The sequence below is a fragment of the Parasteatoda tepidariorum genome, chromosome 1 (assembly GCF_982258835.1).
Source record: "Parasteatoda tepidariorum strain Cologne lab strain chromosome 1, Ptep-v5.0, whole genome shotgun sequence".
NCBI lineage: Eukaryota > Metazoa > Arthropoda > Arachnida > Araneae > Theridiidae > Parasteatoda > Parasteatoda tepidariorum.
Window position 1 is genome coordinate 129,587,322 of NC_141755.1, and position 14,793 is coordinate 129,602,114.

General features: G+C 32.8%; 2 protein-coding genes across 2 annotated transcripts in view; one reads left to right on the top strand and one right to left on the bottom strand.

Annotated features, from left to right (window-relative positions):
* The window catches only part of LOC147816945 (uncharacterized), a 34,247-nt gene that overhangs the window by 3,934 nt on the left and 15,520 nt on the right, over positions 1–14,793 (top strand). Inside the window, exon 2 of the mRNA XM_087152990.1 lies at positions 1–14,793. This exon is cut by the window's right edge and continues 15,520 nt beyond it. Coding sequence (XP_087009116.1) covers positions 3,453–3,959 — 507 coding nt within the window. The 5' untranslated portion in view covers positions 1–3,452 and the 3' untranslated portion in view covers positions 3,960–14,793.
* Positions 8,555–10,076, bottom strand: LOC147816946 (uncharacterized). Its single transcript, XM_087157469.1, has 2 exons — positions 9,899–10,076; positions 8,555–9,789 (listed from the first exon to the last, which is right to left on the bottom strand). The coding sequence occupies exons 1-2, from the start codon at positions 10,074–10,076 to the stop codon at positions 8,555–8,557; spliced, it is 1,413 nt and encodes a 470-aa protein (XP_087013595.1).

The following is a 14,793-nucleotide window of genomic DNA, read 5'->3' on the forward strand; positions in this document are numbered from 1 at the left end:
GCATTCTGGAGGAATCTGTAGTTAGTTGGAGTCCGGTGAACGAGTTAGTTGGAGTCAACCAATCCCGGCGGCGTTCCAGATAGAACTGATGGTACCGGATTAGTTGAAAGCTTCACTAAAACAGGTCAAAATATTTTACTTATTTGTTAAAAATTTCTTTTATTAAGTATTATTATACACATATTTACATTATTTAGTTATAAATTTGTTGTTGTTGCACGCCCCCATTGGCCAGCAGTGCTGGACCAGGTCCATGACGTTATACACTCTCAAAAAATCCAACACCATCAATGGATCATCTGCTAAATCCTGTTTGGTGAGCCCCAGGCAATCGAGGATGTGGTGAGGCGAAGCCTGGTCTGAAGAACAGTTGCTTGATGCTGATGGGTGCTTTGGGGGGACATTCCAAGTGGTCTTGTTTTTGTGTTTTATTTTTGAGAAGATTTCCAAAAAGGTGAGAGGTGCCGATAACCCAGAGGCCTCGCAAGCACCAGTTTTAGCCATAGTGTCCGCAATCTCATTTCCTTCAAAGAAAGTTTTAAAGTTATAAACTTAAACTTGTTTAATAAAATGTTTAATACATATTTTCACGAAGTGGCGTAGTGTGGGTATCTTTATCCTGATTGTAATTTAAGCGTGACATTTGTTTCCGTTAGAAACTGTTCTTTCCATTCTTTTCAGAATAAGATAGGTTGAACTCCGACCCACCCCAGGGGGGTATACGGAGGTAAAAGTAAAATTATTACAATAAAATTTCTTTAAAAACTAAAATTACAGTAAAATTTTGCCAAATGACAGTAGTGGTGATCAGTTAAAAGTGGATTAACACTTGACAATTAAAAACATGTGTTAAAGGCAATGAAACCCAATAGCGCCGGTGTAAATGTCGAGAATTAAATGATTATAATAATAAGGAAACAAGAGATTAAAAAAAATTCTCAAAACTAAAATCAATGAAATCTAAAAGTCCAAATAGTAAATATCTAAAAGTAAAAGTCTGACTAGAAGTCTATGAAGTCTAAAATCAAAAGTAGATAAAAATTCAAAATGTAAGGCTGAAAGTTGATTAGTAAAAATTTTCGATGACATGATCTATTGTTGGTTCATGACTGGGGTCAGTTGATCTGGGGCTAGAATGCCCTCCAGGGTTTGTTTAATAATTTGAGTCAATTTTCCTGCAGGTCAATATAGCGAAGAATTGATGTTCCTCTTCGCAATTATTCATGTGGGTTCCACGAAGTGCCCGGAATCTTGGACAGTGCTTGATTAGATGATCAATGTCCTGTCTCACTCCACAGTAATTGCATGAAGCTGATTTTTTGAAAAATTTTTGTTGATAGGTCCCGAACACTCCGTGGCCAGTAAGGAGCTGGTTTAAATAAAAATTGGCCTGCAGGCGCTTTATGCTTGGGTCTTTAAAAAATTTATAGGTTTGTCTTCCCTTGTCACTAGATCTCCAGTCATCTCTCCAGCGGTTAAAAGTAATGTTCTTAATGTAAGATTTAATATCGCATTTTTCACCCGGGATCTCAAAATCAATCTGGCCATGCTTAGTGGCTTCCTTAGCAACCCAGTCGGCCTCTTCATTCCCTTCAATGCCTGAGTGTGCTTTAATCCAATTTATATTATAGTTGCTACTCCACATGGCTTTGGTGTCTTCTATAAGTTTGAGATGTTTACGTGGGTCCTCCAGGCTCATAAGTGAAGAAAGGGAACCTGTTTCTATTCAGAATAAGCAAAGCCCACAAAGGATTATTTCTCTTAAGTGACGCATTCTTAATTTTTTCACAAAGATTTCTTAAATATTTAAAGTCTTTCTGTGTATATAATTACACGGAGACTCAACACAAAGGCAGGCACGAAGCCATGAAGAACATAAACTGATTATGCGTCAAAATTTCAAATGAGACAAAATAAAAATGGGTTGCGGTAAAATGCACAAACAAATAATAAATCTAATCTAAGTTAGGTAAAAGACGTAGACTAGAAAGAATTGTGTTTCAACGAATTCAATGATCGATACTGCAATGCATTTAACTAACTAACTTTACTTTAATTGACCGGAATATACGATTTAAAAAACGCATGAGTGATGATGAGGTGTGAATAAATTTAGCATGCTTCATAAGTTTTTATGTATTGTCATTCTCTATATAATCGAACTTTCTGAAGCACCTTTTTATTTCTTAGTCTTTGGTTTCTTAATTTTAAACTTGGTTTATAATTCTTATCTGGTTCAAAAAGTTTAAGTTTGCTTATCTGAATTTTTCCCCTCTTCTGTGAGTAGGATATAGCATTTTAATTATTTTTACAAATTTATTTCAAATAATTTATGGTGTTTTTATGAAGCATGTGGCCATAATATTTAATAATGCAACAGGCTTTTGTACCTTATTGTTTAGTTTTTATAACCTTTAAGTAACTGCACAATTTATGAGTTTCAAGCATTTTCCTTTTGTATGTGATGTGGAGATTGTTGGTGTTAGCTTTATACCTTAATTTATTAATTTTTTCCTTTTTTGAGACTGATATCTATGATTAAACTTGATTTAATGATTCCCCTTTGCAGTTTTTGTCCCAATAATATTTATGTCCGAGCAATCGTACTTGACTTTGACACTCTTTTTGTAATTATGTCCCAAACGATAAATTCCTTTATGCGTGTTAGCAATTTCCAGTTTTGGTCTTCAAGGGTTAAAATTGTGTAGCAGTTAAAGTAAATTTATTAGGTTAACACAATTTTGACAGAAACTCTTTGTTATTATTTTTAAAGTATTCATACAAATCATAAAGTTTTCTGTGTCTTCTTTTTAAAGCAGTATATAAATTAAAATACACCTCATTTTTTTTATCCTACTTTTCTCTGAATCGTTCTTATTAAAATAGATGAATCATGCTAAATTACGTTACCTCAAGTTAATAAATGTCTTTTTGTACTAAGGAAAAAACTTCTCATTTTAGAGTGAATTAAATAATTTTCATGGTATTTTTATCTTTATTCGAAGCGCATATCTTTATTAGAAGCGCATAAATTTAATAAATAAATTGATTACAAAAGAAATTGTAAAATAGACAAATTGTTGAGTTACAGAATCTAATAAGCTGAAGTTGCTATAAAATTATGAATAAAAAGTTAAAAGATGGAATAAGTTATGAAATTATTGAAATATAGCATGAAAGGATAAGTACATAGTAAATTACGAGGGTTTCTGTTTATATTTCTGGCCTTGGCAACAGTAAGTGTTGCTAGGCGACCGCAGACGATTTTAATCGAAAGTTGGATATTTTTAAACATAAATTCAGCAGACGATTTACCATTATAGCTTCATTTGTGTTGTTGACAGTAAATTTAAAAGTTCTTCTCTTTCAAAAAATGGAATTGAATCGTGAACATTTTTGTGCCATTATTTTTCATAACTTTCGACGTGAATTGTCAAGACAAGAGTGTTTCGATGAACTTAATTCTTTATTCAGCGATAAAGCGCCATCCTGCAGCACTAAAAAATTGGTATAACGAATTTAATCGTGGTCGATGTTCGATCCAGGACGAATCCCCTGCAGGTCGTCCAAAATCCGTTGTTGTGCCAGAAAAGATCGATGCTGTGCGTGAACTAATAAAGCAAGATCGTCATGTGACATACCGTGAGATAGAGGCGTCTTTGGACATTAGTCTGACTAGCACCAATAAAATATTGCATGAACATTTGAGCGGAAAAAAAATTTGTTCGCGTTGGATCCCTCATAATCTGACAAACGCTCATAAAAAGGCTCGTGTCGATTGGTACAAGGAAATGTTGGAAAAATACGTTCAAGGTACATCAAAGGCTGTGTATAACATCTACACAGGTGACGAATCATGGATATATGCATATGAGCCGGAAACAAAACAGCAATCAACTGTATGGGTCTTCCAAGACGAGGCAAAACCAACAAAAGTTGTTCGAGGAAGAAGCACATGATGATTGCCTGTTTCTTCGGCATTAACGGTCATGTGGCAACAGTGGCGTTAGAGCAACGCAGGACGGTCAATTCTGAATGGTACACGACCATTTGTTTGCCAGAAGTCATCGGAGAAATTCGAAAAAAGCAGAAGAACAGGCGAATCATTCTTCATCATGACAATGCGACAGAGATGCCAACTTGCTCCGGACAGCCAATAAATATTTTAAAGTGGTAGTTCAATAATTGTGTTTCTCGGTTTAATAAATTCAATTTGGTAGATTTTTATCCACCACTATTTCTAAATAATTAGTAGGCTTATATAATTCACCACTTTTAAGTAGATACGCCGTGCTATACCTCTTAAAAAGCGAGCAAAAATAGTCGTATATTTGCAAAATTTAATTTGTAGTTCATTACCATTTTTTTAATTATTTTGTCGTGTCCGGAGCAGTTGGCATCTCTGATGCGAGCTCTCACACATCGACTCAAACAAAGGCATTTCTGACGGAGCGAAAGATCGAACTGATGGGTCATCCGCCGTACAGCCCTGATTTGGCACCCAATGACTTCTTCTTATTCCCACACATCAAAAATAAATTACGTGGACAACGATTTTCGACCCCCGAAGAAGCGGTTGATGCATTCAAAACGCATGTTTTGGAGTTACCTTAATCGGACTGGAAAAAGTGCTTCGAAAATTGGTTCAAACGCATGCAAAAGTGTATTGATCATCATGGAGAATATTTTGAAAAACAATAAAACCAATTTCGATCCTACATATTTGTTTTAATTATATTAGGCCTGAAATATAAATAGCAACCCTCGTATATGATAAATTTAATTAGGAGACAAATAAAAAGCAGGTGAATAATTTCAGATATTCACAAATAACAGTGATAGAAGCATATATAACTAAAGGAAAATATCGGAATTTTCCTTGACAAATTTAAGATACATTCAAAAAAAGTTCAGCCGCCACAATTAAGTTTTAATAAATACACATGATTTGATGTTATAAAAGATAAGTTAACTATGCGAAAATAGTAGTGAATATGTCATAAATTTATTTCATTATGTCACTGCTTTATTTAAAAATATTTTTTCCCCTCATTTTCATGATACTACGCATTTTCTGGAAAATATCTGAACTGATTTAATGAAAATTTTGCTCTTTTTTTTTTTTTAAAGACTCTTACGAAGAAAATATTTTCAATCAATTTGTTCAGTATAAAATATATTTAATTTTTTCTTTTTAAAAGATTGTAAGCATCTTGAAGGATTTTTTCTAAAATGGAAACAATTGAAAAACCTGGTAAAAATGAAGGAAAGAATTATTTTTTATACTGCGTAAAAAAAAATTTTTGATAATTTAAAAAAAAAATATAAAAGCTAAAAACATGAACACTTAATAATGTGATTTATATAGGAGGTAATTCTTTAACTTAATTAAGGTATTCAAAAGAAATTGATTATTCTGAAGATATAAATATTTTATTACTCCAAATTTTAATTTACAGGAATAGTTTAGATTTGAAAATTTATTTTAACCGAAATATTTGTAATTAAATGAAATAATTGTGTTTGTGTAGTGTCGTTATACGATATTTCGGCAGATTTATCTACCTCTTTCTTTATAGAAGGACGAAGTATTTTTTCTCATTTGAATTTTTCCAGTCTTAAACGAGGATAAAATTTTCACTTAATTCAACAAGCAACTTTTAAAAATATCCATGAGCGCGAAGATTCGTTTAAAATTTTTGAGAGTGCTGTATTGAGACGATCATAGGGTTGCCTCTCAGTGAGGGTTGCTAGATAAGGCTATGAAACAGTTGTTTAATAAAACCGCGGCGAGTGGAGGTGCCCGGGAGTTGACATTAAGAAAACTCTCCTCACGGTGAGCCTGACGGCTGAGAGCACTTTAACCCATTATCCGTCTACCACTGACGATATTTCATGTCTGCACTGAGGTCTGTGCAAACCGGGTGCGGAATTCGTATCAAGCAGCCATCGTTGGGATTCGAACCAAATTCACCTCATTAGAAGGCTAACGCTCTATCCCCTGAGCTGATATTTCGATCACCGTAACAAAGTATCTTTCCCTGGTTTTTTGCTTGTTACTATAGAAGTCATCTTTAGAATTCAATCATCACTGCTTTTAAACTGATCTTTTGCAAATATACTATATAAGGTGGTGGATTCAGCAAGTTTCGAAATTGATTAGATTCCTTAATTTCTCGTTCGAATGGATCAAAATTAATAATTGAAGAACAGATTATTAACTACGTTTTTGAATAAACAAATCTGTAAGGTAGCAAACATGGCCAATATATTTTAAATATTCGAAGATAACTGAATTGTCGTTAGTTTAACTTAGAAGCTAGTTTAGAATTGTCGTTAGTTCTCTGTTAATTAGGCTCTTGCAGCTCCACTTGAAATATGAGCATTCTAGGCTTTCAATGAGATTTTGATTGACCCGAATTTTCGTTTGACAAACTATTTGACAATAGTTCCACATTGTTCTAGAATTACGAGACGCTCTTCAATAACTGAATACATAATTAGTCCTACTTTTATCATCTAGCTATACTATGGCATTAGAAATTATGGAATGTTTTGAATGCTTACTTTTGGAGCAACAGATTTAAACATACAAGACATTAAACAGTACTGTAAAAATTTTGAATCTGCAGGCATAATTTGTTTCGCAAATTCAGAAAAAATTTTGCAGTTGACTTAAATCGTTGATCTACTTTTTTTTAAATTTATTTTTAAAACTCTCCTAGTAAGAATGTTACTATTCTAGACAGTACTGTAAAAAATAAAGGATCAAGTAAATATGAGGTTAGAAAGATATAAAGCAACTAAGTTCTTTGCAGAGTTATGAAATGAAAAGATTTAGGGTAAATCAAAGAAATATATATGTAATATATAAGTAATGAAGATACAATTGTCTAATTTTAAAATTACGCAAATTGCTGAAACTGTTTCTTAATCAGAAAATATGACACTATGAGGTTTGGTGATATTTTAATTTAAATATTTATACTTTACTTACTTACTTACTTATCCTCTACGTGCCTTGGGCACTTAAGGCCTCCAGCATATCCCTCCAACGCCCCCTGTCTTTAGCAATAGATCTTGCTTCCTTCCAGCCAGATATCCACATTCTTTTAATTCGCCCAAAAACATGCGCTGGATGGTAAGTCTGGGTCTTCCTCTTCTTCTCTTACCATCAGGGGCCCATGTAAGCGCAACATATGAAATTTTTTCTTTGGGCATTCTAAGGATATGTCCGAGCCAGCTCCATCTTCGTTTTTTAATTTCATCTTCGATTGTTTTTATTTTAGCTTTCTTTAATAGATTTTGATTTGATACTTTGTAAGGCCAGAAAATTTTAAAAATAAATCTTAAACATTTGTTTTGAAAGGTTTCTAATTTTTGTATTTCGATCTTAGTCTGTTTCCAGGTTTCTGCGCCGTATAATAGTACTGCTCTAGCAATAGCTTTGTAAACAACTATTTTTGTCTTTATTTCAATATTTGACTCTCTCCAAAATTTATGTAATCCCTTAAAACATGTTCTTGCTTTGATTATTCTCTGTCTAATATCTTCACTACTTCCACCTTTTTTTATCTACAATAGAACTTAAATAGCTAAATGACTCTATGTCATCTATTTCGTGATTTTCGATTTTAATTTTGTCATTTTTCTCTTGATTTATTCTCATAACTTTAGTTCTTCTTGTTCATGAATAAACCTACACTATTTGAATATTTGTTGAATTTGTCTGTTTTAAGCTGAAGGTCTGTACATTTGGATGAAATAAGTACGATGTCATCAGCAAAATCAAGGTCTTCTAAAGTAGTTGTGAAATTCCACCTTATTCCTCTTTTTTCATCTTTCAAGCTGTTTCGCATAATCCAGTCTATCACTAGTATAAATAAAAATCCCGATAAAACACATCCCTGTCTCACGCCAGTTTTTACTAAAAAGAATTCAGTTAATTCTCCATTTACTTCTATACATGCTTTGCTGTTATCATACATATCTTTTATGTTAATATATTTTTCTGGTATATTATAAAGTGATAAAATTTCCCATAGTTTCTCTCTCTTAACTGAATCAAAGGCTTTACTGAAATCAATAAAGTTTAAATATAAAGAGGTGTTAAATTCTAAGCTTTGCTCAATGATATTTCTAAGTGTGAAGATTTGCTGCATTGTTCCATTTCCACTGCGGAAACCTGCTTGTTCTTCTCTTAAAATTCCATAAATTTCATGTTTTAGTCTATTCAAAATTATTCTTCCAAATATTTTTCCCGGTATGGAAAGAAGACTAATGCCCCTCCAATTTTCGCATTTTGTTAGATCGCCTTTCTTGGGAATTTTCACTATTACTGCTTCTTTCCATTGTTCTGGTATTCTTTCATTTCTCCAGATTTCATTGAAGAGCTTTTGCAACTGTCTTGTAGCGGTTTCAACATCTGTCTTAAGCATCTCTGCCACGATTCCATCTCTCCCTGCAGCCTTCTTTAGTTTTGTGGCCCTTAGGGCACTCTGTACCTCATCCAGCGAGATATCTTCCAAAGAAAAATCTACAGTAGATGCTACATTTAATGTAACATTTGGGAGTTGCTCAGAATTTTCAACATGGTGTGCGTTAAGCGTATCTTCAAAATATTTTCTCCATCTTTCTTCGATCCTCTTATCCGTAGTAACTTATTGTTTTTGTCTCGTACTGCACATTGCGAATTTCGTTTATTTCCTTTTATTTGTTTCACTTTCTGATAGAAAGTACTTATTTGTCCTTTTTGCGCTGCATCTTGAGCCTCAGTGGCAAGGTCTGTGAAATATTTCCTTTTGTCTTTTCTGGCTGACTTTTTTACTTCTCTATCAATTTGACTATACTGCTGTCTATACCGATTAAATAATCTTTCAGACTTTGTAGTTTCCATCTGTATTTTCTTTTTCCTTCTGCTTTCAATTAGTATTAATGTTTCTCCCGTAATCCATTCTTTGCTTTTCTTTCCTTTCTTTTTACCCAACACTTTTTCTGCTACGTCGCAATAAATGGTTTTGATATGTTCCCAAGTCTCAACTTTTTCTTTTACCTCATTTTCTGATTGCCTAGTGTTGCCATGATTTTCTTCTTCCTTTAACAGCTCAAATCTGTTTTTCAACTCGATTGAAAATTCTTGTCTGCACTCTTTGGCTTTTAACTTAGCAATGTCATAGCTTATTCTTTTATGTCCCGTCTTTGGTGATTTTCTTAATTTTAGTTTTAATATTGCAAGAATCAAGTAGTGATCTGATCCAACGTCGGCACCTCTCATCGCTCTTACGTCTCTTAGTGAGCTCCTGAATTTGTTATTAATTGCAATATGATCTATTTGATTCTTTGTTCTTCCGTCTGGTGAGGTCCATGTACATTTATGTATCTCTCTATGCTTGAATCTACTCCCACCTATGTTCAAACTATTTAGTTCGCACGGGGAAACAAACAGTTCTCCATTTTCGTTCCTCTCGCCCGGTGATTCGTTTCCCATGGAGGTTTCATCATCACTAATCCGTTTTCCAACCTCAGCATTGAGGTCTCCCATAAGAATTATCATGTCATGTTTTGGAACTCTATTTAAAACACATTGTAGTTGATCATAAAATGTCTCCTTATCCTCCTCATCAGCATCATTCGTTGGTGCATACACTTGAATAATTGATAGTTTAATGTATTTTGAATAAAATCGTGCTCTTAAAATTCTTTCACTGATTGGTTCCCATTCCAAAAGACTCTTCGCTGTTTCTTTATTAATGATTAGCGCCACGCCTCTTTCGTGCTCTTCTTCAGCTCCTGAGTACAAAATGATTTGTTCACTTCCAGTTTTAATCTTGCCAAAACCTGTCCATCTAAGTTCTGATATTCCCAGGATATCCAATTGATTCCTCTGATACCTGTCTACTTTTTCCACATTGGTACATAGTTCTTACATTCCAAGCACCAATTTGTAACTTGTGTTTAGGTTTCATCAATGACTTCTTCCGCATCGAAGGCTCCAAATGGCTTTCCCTTCGACACTTCATAGGCGTGATTTCCTCATTCCAGGTTAGATAACTGTCATTTGGAATTTCACAAGTCATTGCTTCCGCCAAGAGAATTTGGCCCGATATGCTTTTGGTTTCTGTAGTCAGGGCATACAATTGTCTAATTTTAAAATTACGCAAATTGCTGAAACTGTTTCTTAATCAGAAAATATGACACTATGAGGTTTGGTGATATTTTAATTTAAATATTTATACTTTGCGTAACTGATTTTTTCAATTTCCTCACTTTTTCTCAACCATAATGCATATTTAGATTAATATTAAGTAATAAAATTTTAAGAAAAGGGAATCTCCAATACTTTGTTTGCCTGCTAAGCGAGTGTATAGTGAATTTACTATAGCACTTTATACTATATACATTATACTTTGAAGCTCCTTATAGTATAACTTTTCATAGGGAAATCTTTAACAGCAATTTTGCTAAAATTTTCGATTCTGATTAATTTCTAAAATCTAGCGTATTTCTTAAATTATTTTGAATGTTAAGCGATTTTCTGTGGGTAAGGTGATGTTTATTTAATGTGAAGAATTTACCTTAAATGCGAACTTTTGTGTATAAATGATTAAAATCTGTTAGATGATTAAAATCTGTGTTCATGTGCAAATAATTTAAGTAGTTAAGGTCCAAATCAATAAGCAACGCACTAGTAAAGTAGTTCTTTACAGTTAGCCTCCCTTTTTTGACCTCACGCTTACCTTTACTGCTATTCATATTTATCTAAAAGCACTTAATATTTGTATTTTTTAAAGGTATCTGCATCTAGTCACACAGATAATTAGTATAAAAATGGCTTTCTATCGGCATTTAAAAATTAATGAAGTTTTCTCAGACCCTGTAAAAGGTTAAAGCGGGATTAATATCCAAAAACTATGATAAATACGGCTAATCCCCCCAGTGAATGCCTTATCACTTTAGTCATATAACCCTAAAAAAGTTTTCATTTCAAACACTTTCATGTAAAGAATAAATTAAGGGAAAAATACAATAGTGACTCGGTGACTTTGTTTAAAATTTAGTTTCTTTCTTACGACATAATATATAGTAAAACCATGGGATGACAATCATCATCAAAATGTTGTAAAGGTTGATCAAATAATGATGTATAACAAAAATATATTAAATACTAAAGATTCCTATAACTAATTAGTTTCAGGTTAATTCTTTATTCACGGAGCCAAATTGATTTAAATAAAATTTAATAAACACTGAAGTAAAACAATTAATTTAACATAATTCTAGTTTTCGCTAAATTCGTTTTAAATTTTAAAATCCTTTTCACGTGGTCCTTCCAAAATCCTTTTCATTAACAGTATTAAGGCAGTTTTCTTTTCCGTTTCAGAATGTTAAATCTCAGATTTATCGGATTTCGCAATATTGTGAAATTAGTCTGGAGATTACATTAAGAAGGTTTAAACACTTTTGAACAATAATAGTTCTTTTAAAGTTTCTTCATATACTTTGAAATCAGAATTACCTTCGATATAAGATCAATATTTCTGATTTTTTTTTTATAGCTTTATAAGCGAAGCTTTTATGCAGAACAAAATTTCTTCTAAATTGCAGATTTTTAGTATCTAACTAATCTGCAATCTATATTACTGGCATCTAATTTAAATTTTAAATAAGAAACACGAGTACGAAACAGAATTTTTTAATAAGAAACAAGAGTACCTCGATAATACTGGTAAATAGGCGCGAAATGGAGAGTTCCGGAACGGCTGAGCGTTTACGAACTGGTAGCGGTAGACGGCTGAAAAAGACCCTAGTGCTTTAAGTGTTTATTTGTAACTTGAACGTTCATAGTGCTTAGAGCAGAGGTCGCCAAAGTGGGCTATATAGACCCCCAGGGGTCTATTTGACAAAAGCAGGGGTCGATATGATCAAAGGGGTCGAATGGGGGTCGATACGAATCAGAAGGGTAGATTGGGGGTCGAAGAAAAAACAGTTTTTAATACGCAAATCACACATATTTAGTTGAGTTTGTGAAATTTGTGAATTTTTTTTATAATTGACTTAATATCAGTTTCTTTATAGAACATAAATTAATAAACGTATATTTATTGCGATGAAACAAGTATTTACGTATTTAAAATTGCAAGTTCTCTATTCAACTTGATGAATCTGTTTTTGGCGTTTCTGCTATTATGATGTACGTTAGATATTTCAGTAAAATTAAAGGACAAGTCATTGAGCAATTTTTATTTGCTAAATATTTTGAAACTGATGGAGAAGGAGAGACAATTTTTAGATGCTTACAAGAATATTTAAATAAATTAATAAATATGATTTTCCGCTTGAAAATATAATAGCGGTAGCCACAGATGGGGCACCTGCTATATGATAGGGCGTTACCGAGGTTTTGCTACATTTCTCAAAGAAAAAGTGCCCGGAATATGTACTATTCATTGTGTGTTGCAAAGGAACAACTTAGTAGCAAAATTATGTGAGTCCAGAGGTACCTAAAGCTTTACAGTTTTGAATTAAGTGTATTAATCAAATTGAAGCCCAACCTCTTAAATCAAGAATATTTTCCAAACTTTGTGAAGAGAACGACGAGTTATTTAACCAATTACTTCTGCACACCGAAGTTAGATGGTTGTCTAGAGGTGTGTGCTTGCAAAGGCTCTTTGAGTTATTTGACTCCACGACCGAATTTCTCAGCGAAATAAACCCTGTTCTGAGTGATGAACTCCAAAACAATAAGAACCATACTTTTTATTTAGCGGACTTATTTGGAAATTTTAATGATGTCCAAACAAAGCTGCAAGGAAAGGATGTAACAATTATCGAAGCTTGAACAATACTGTTAGGCTTCCAAGTAAAATTAAATTTATTTAGATCTTCATTGATACGTAAGGATTATCAGTATTTCTCAAATCTGCGACAGACGGAATAAAAGAAGACTTGGAAATATATGCAGATCATCTTCAAAAATTGAGCGACGATTTTAAACTGCGCTTTGTAGTTTGGAAAACATTGACATCCCTGATTGGATTATTGCGCTATTTTCTGCTCAAATTGCAAACGTGAACATCAACCTGCAAGATGAGCTTGCTGAATTATTATCGGATCTTGAAGCAAAGACTCTTTTTGAAAATTTAACAATAAGCAAATTTTGGACAAATATAAATATAATGCGAAAATATGTAAAACTTTACGAAATAGCTCAGCCATTTATGCTAACATTTCTAAGTTCCTATATGGTTGAAGCCGGTTTCAGTCACGTAAATTCAATCTTAACTAAGAACAGAAATAAATTAAATGTGGTGTTTCGAGGGGATTTAAGATTAAAATTGACCAATTTTGAACTCAATATAGCGAACACCAGACACACCCATCTCATCGATTAAGAAGCAATATATCTGCAGTTACTTTACTTATTATTTCTACTTATTCATAATTACTTATTAGTATTTAATAAATATTAAAGTATTTAAATTTCAACATTAATATATTTTTCATAAAACTATTGTTACACAATGTACTATTACTTTAATAAATGTTTAAAATCATTAAATAAGTGTACAAACACAGTATCTAATAGAGTTTTGTTTTAATTAACAGAAAATTACTTTTTATGGGGGTCGATGGAGATTTCGAAAAATTATGTAGGGGTCGATGATCAAAAAAGTTTGGTGACCTATGGCTTAGAGCGTTAAATTTCGATGTCTGCAAAATTTTTAATGATATTAAATTTTAAGTACCGTCATTTGTTTGATTTTTAAGTTTCTTAAAGTTGAGAGCTTTTATTCAGTTTTAAGTATTAAAAATATTTATGTTCGAATAGTGTATTCATATATTATGTAATATATTTGCAAATTTGAATGAGAAAGTTTTAATAATTAAGTAATATTCACAATAAAAAACTGTAGAAATATATATCAAAAGCAGAATTTTTTAAATTTTAAATGCAAAATTTTTAATTTAAGAAATAGTACTTTAACCGTTTGGGTGCTGAAGAGTTTTCTTATATCTATGCTAATAGTGCGGAATGAAATGCGCACAACACTACTAACCAACTACCACAAACTGCTAACTACTACCAACCAACTACTGACCAACCTATTCTAACCAAAACAGTGTCTTCTCATTTTCGGCACATAACAAGCTTCACTGCACTCAAACGGTTAACAGAGAACAGGCTTAAAATAACAAGCTTCTCTAGGATAATTTGTTCTAGACCAGTGGTTCCCAACCTTTTGTGGACCATCGCCCCCCTCTTACGGTTGGCTGACACATATCGCCCCTTTCTCTTTTTGCTCAAAAAACCATTCATTGTTGCTTGTGAGCAACCAAACACTGAAAATATGCTAAGTTATTTGATTTTAATTTAAATTGTAATGCAAATAAGGAGGCACATTTATCCTGTCCTTTTTATTAACTAAAAAAATTTTGTATCTTTTTTTTTTCAAAAAGGAATGCTATTGAAAATGGAATAATCGAAACAAAAGTACATTTTTTTAAAAATAATACTTTAATGTAATCAAGAAAAAGTTAAAACTTTAACAACTAAAATTTGAGAAAATAAATGAAGAGTGAGAAAGCACATTTTTACCACTTCAATGACTGCCCTGTGCTAGGTGTATTTCAAGTTAAAGCTTGAATGTCAGGTTATATGCTCGTCAGATTTAAACGCGAGTCTCCTTTGAAACAAATGTCCAACCTATCTCTTTGCTTTGTGAGCAGCTGGAAGACCGAACTAAATCTTCTCTCCACTAAATATGTTGACGGGAATGAGATGAGAAGCGGCTC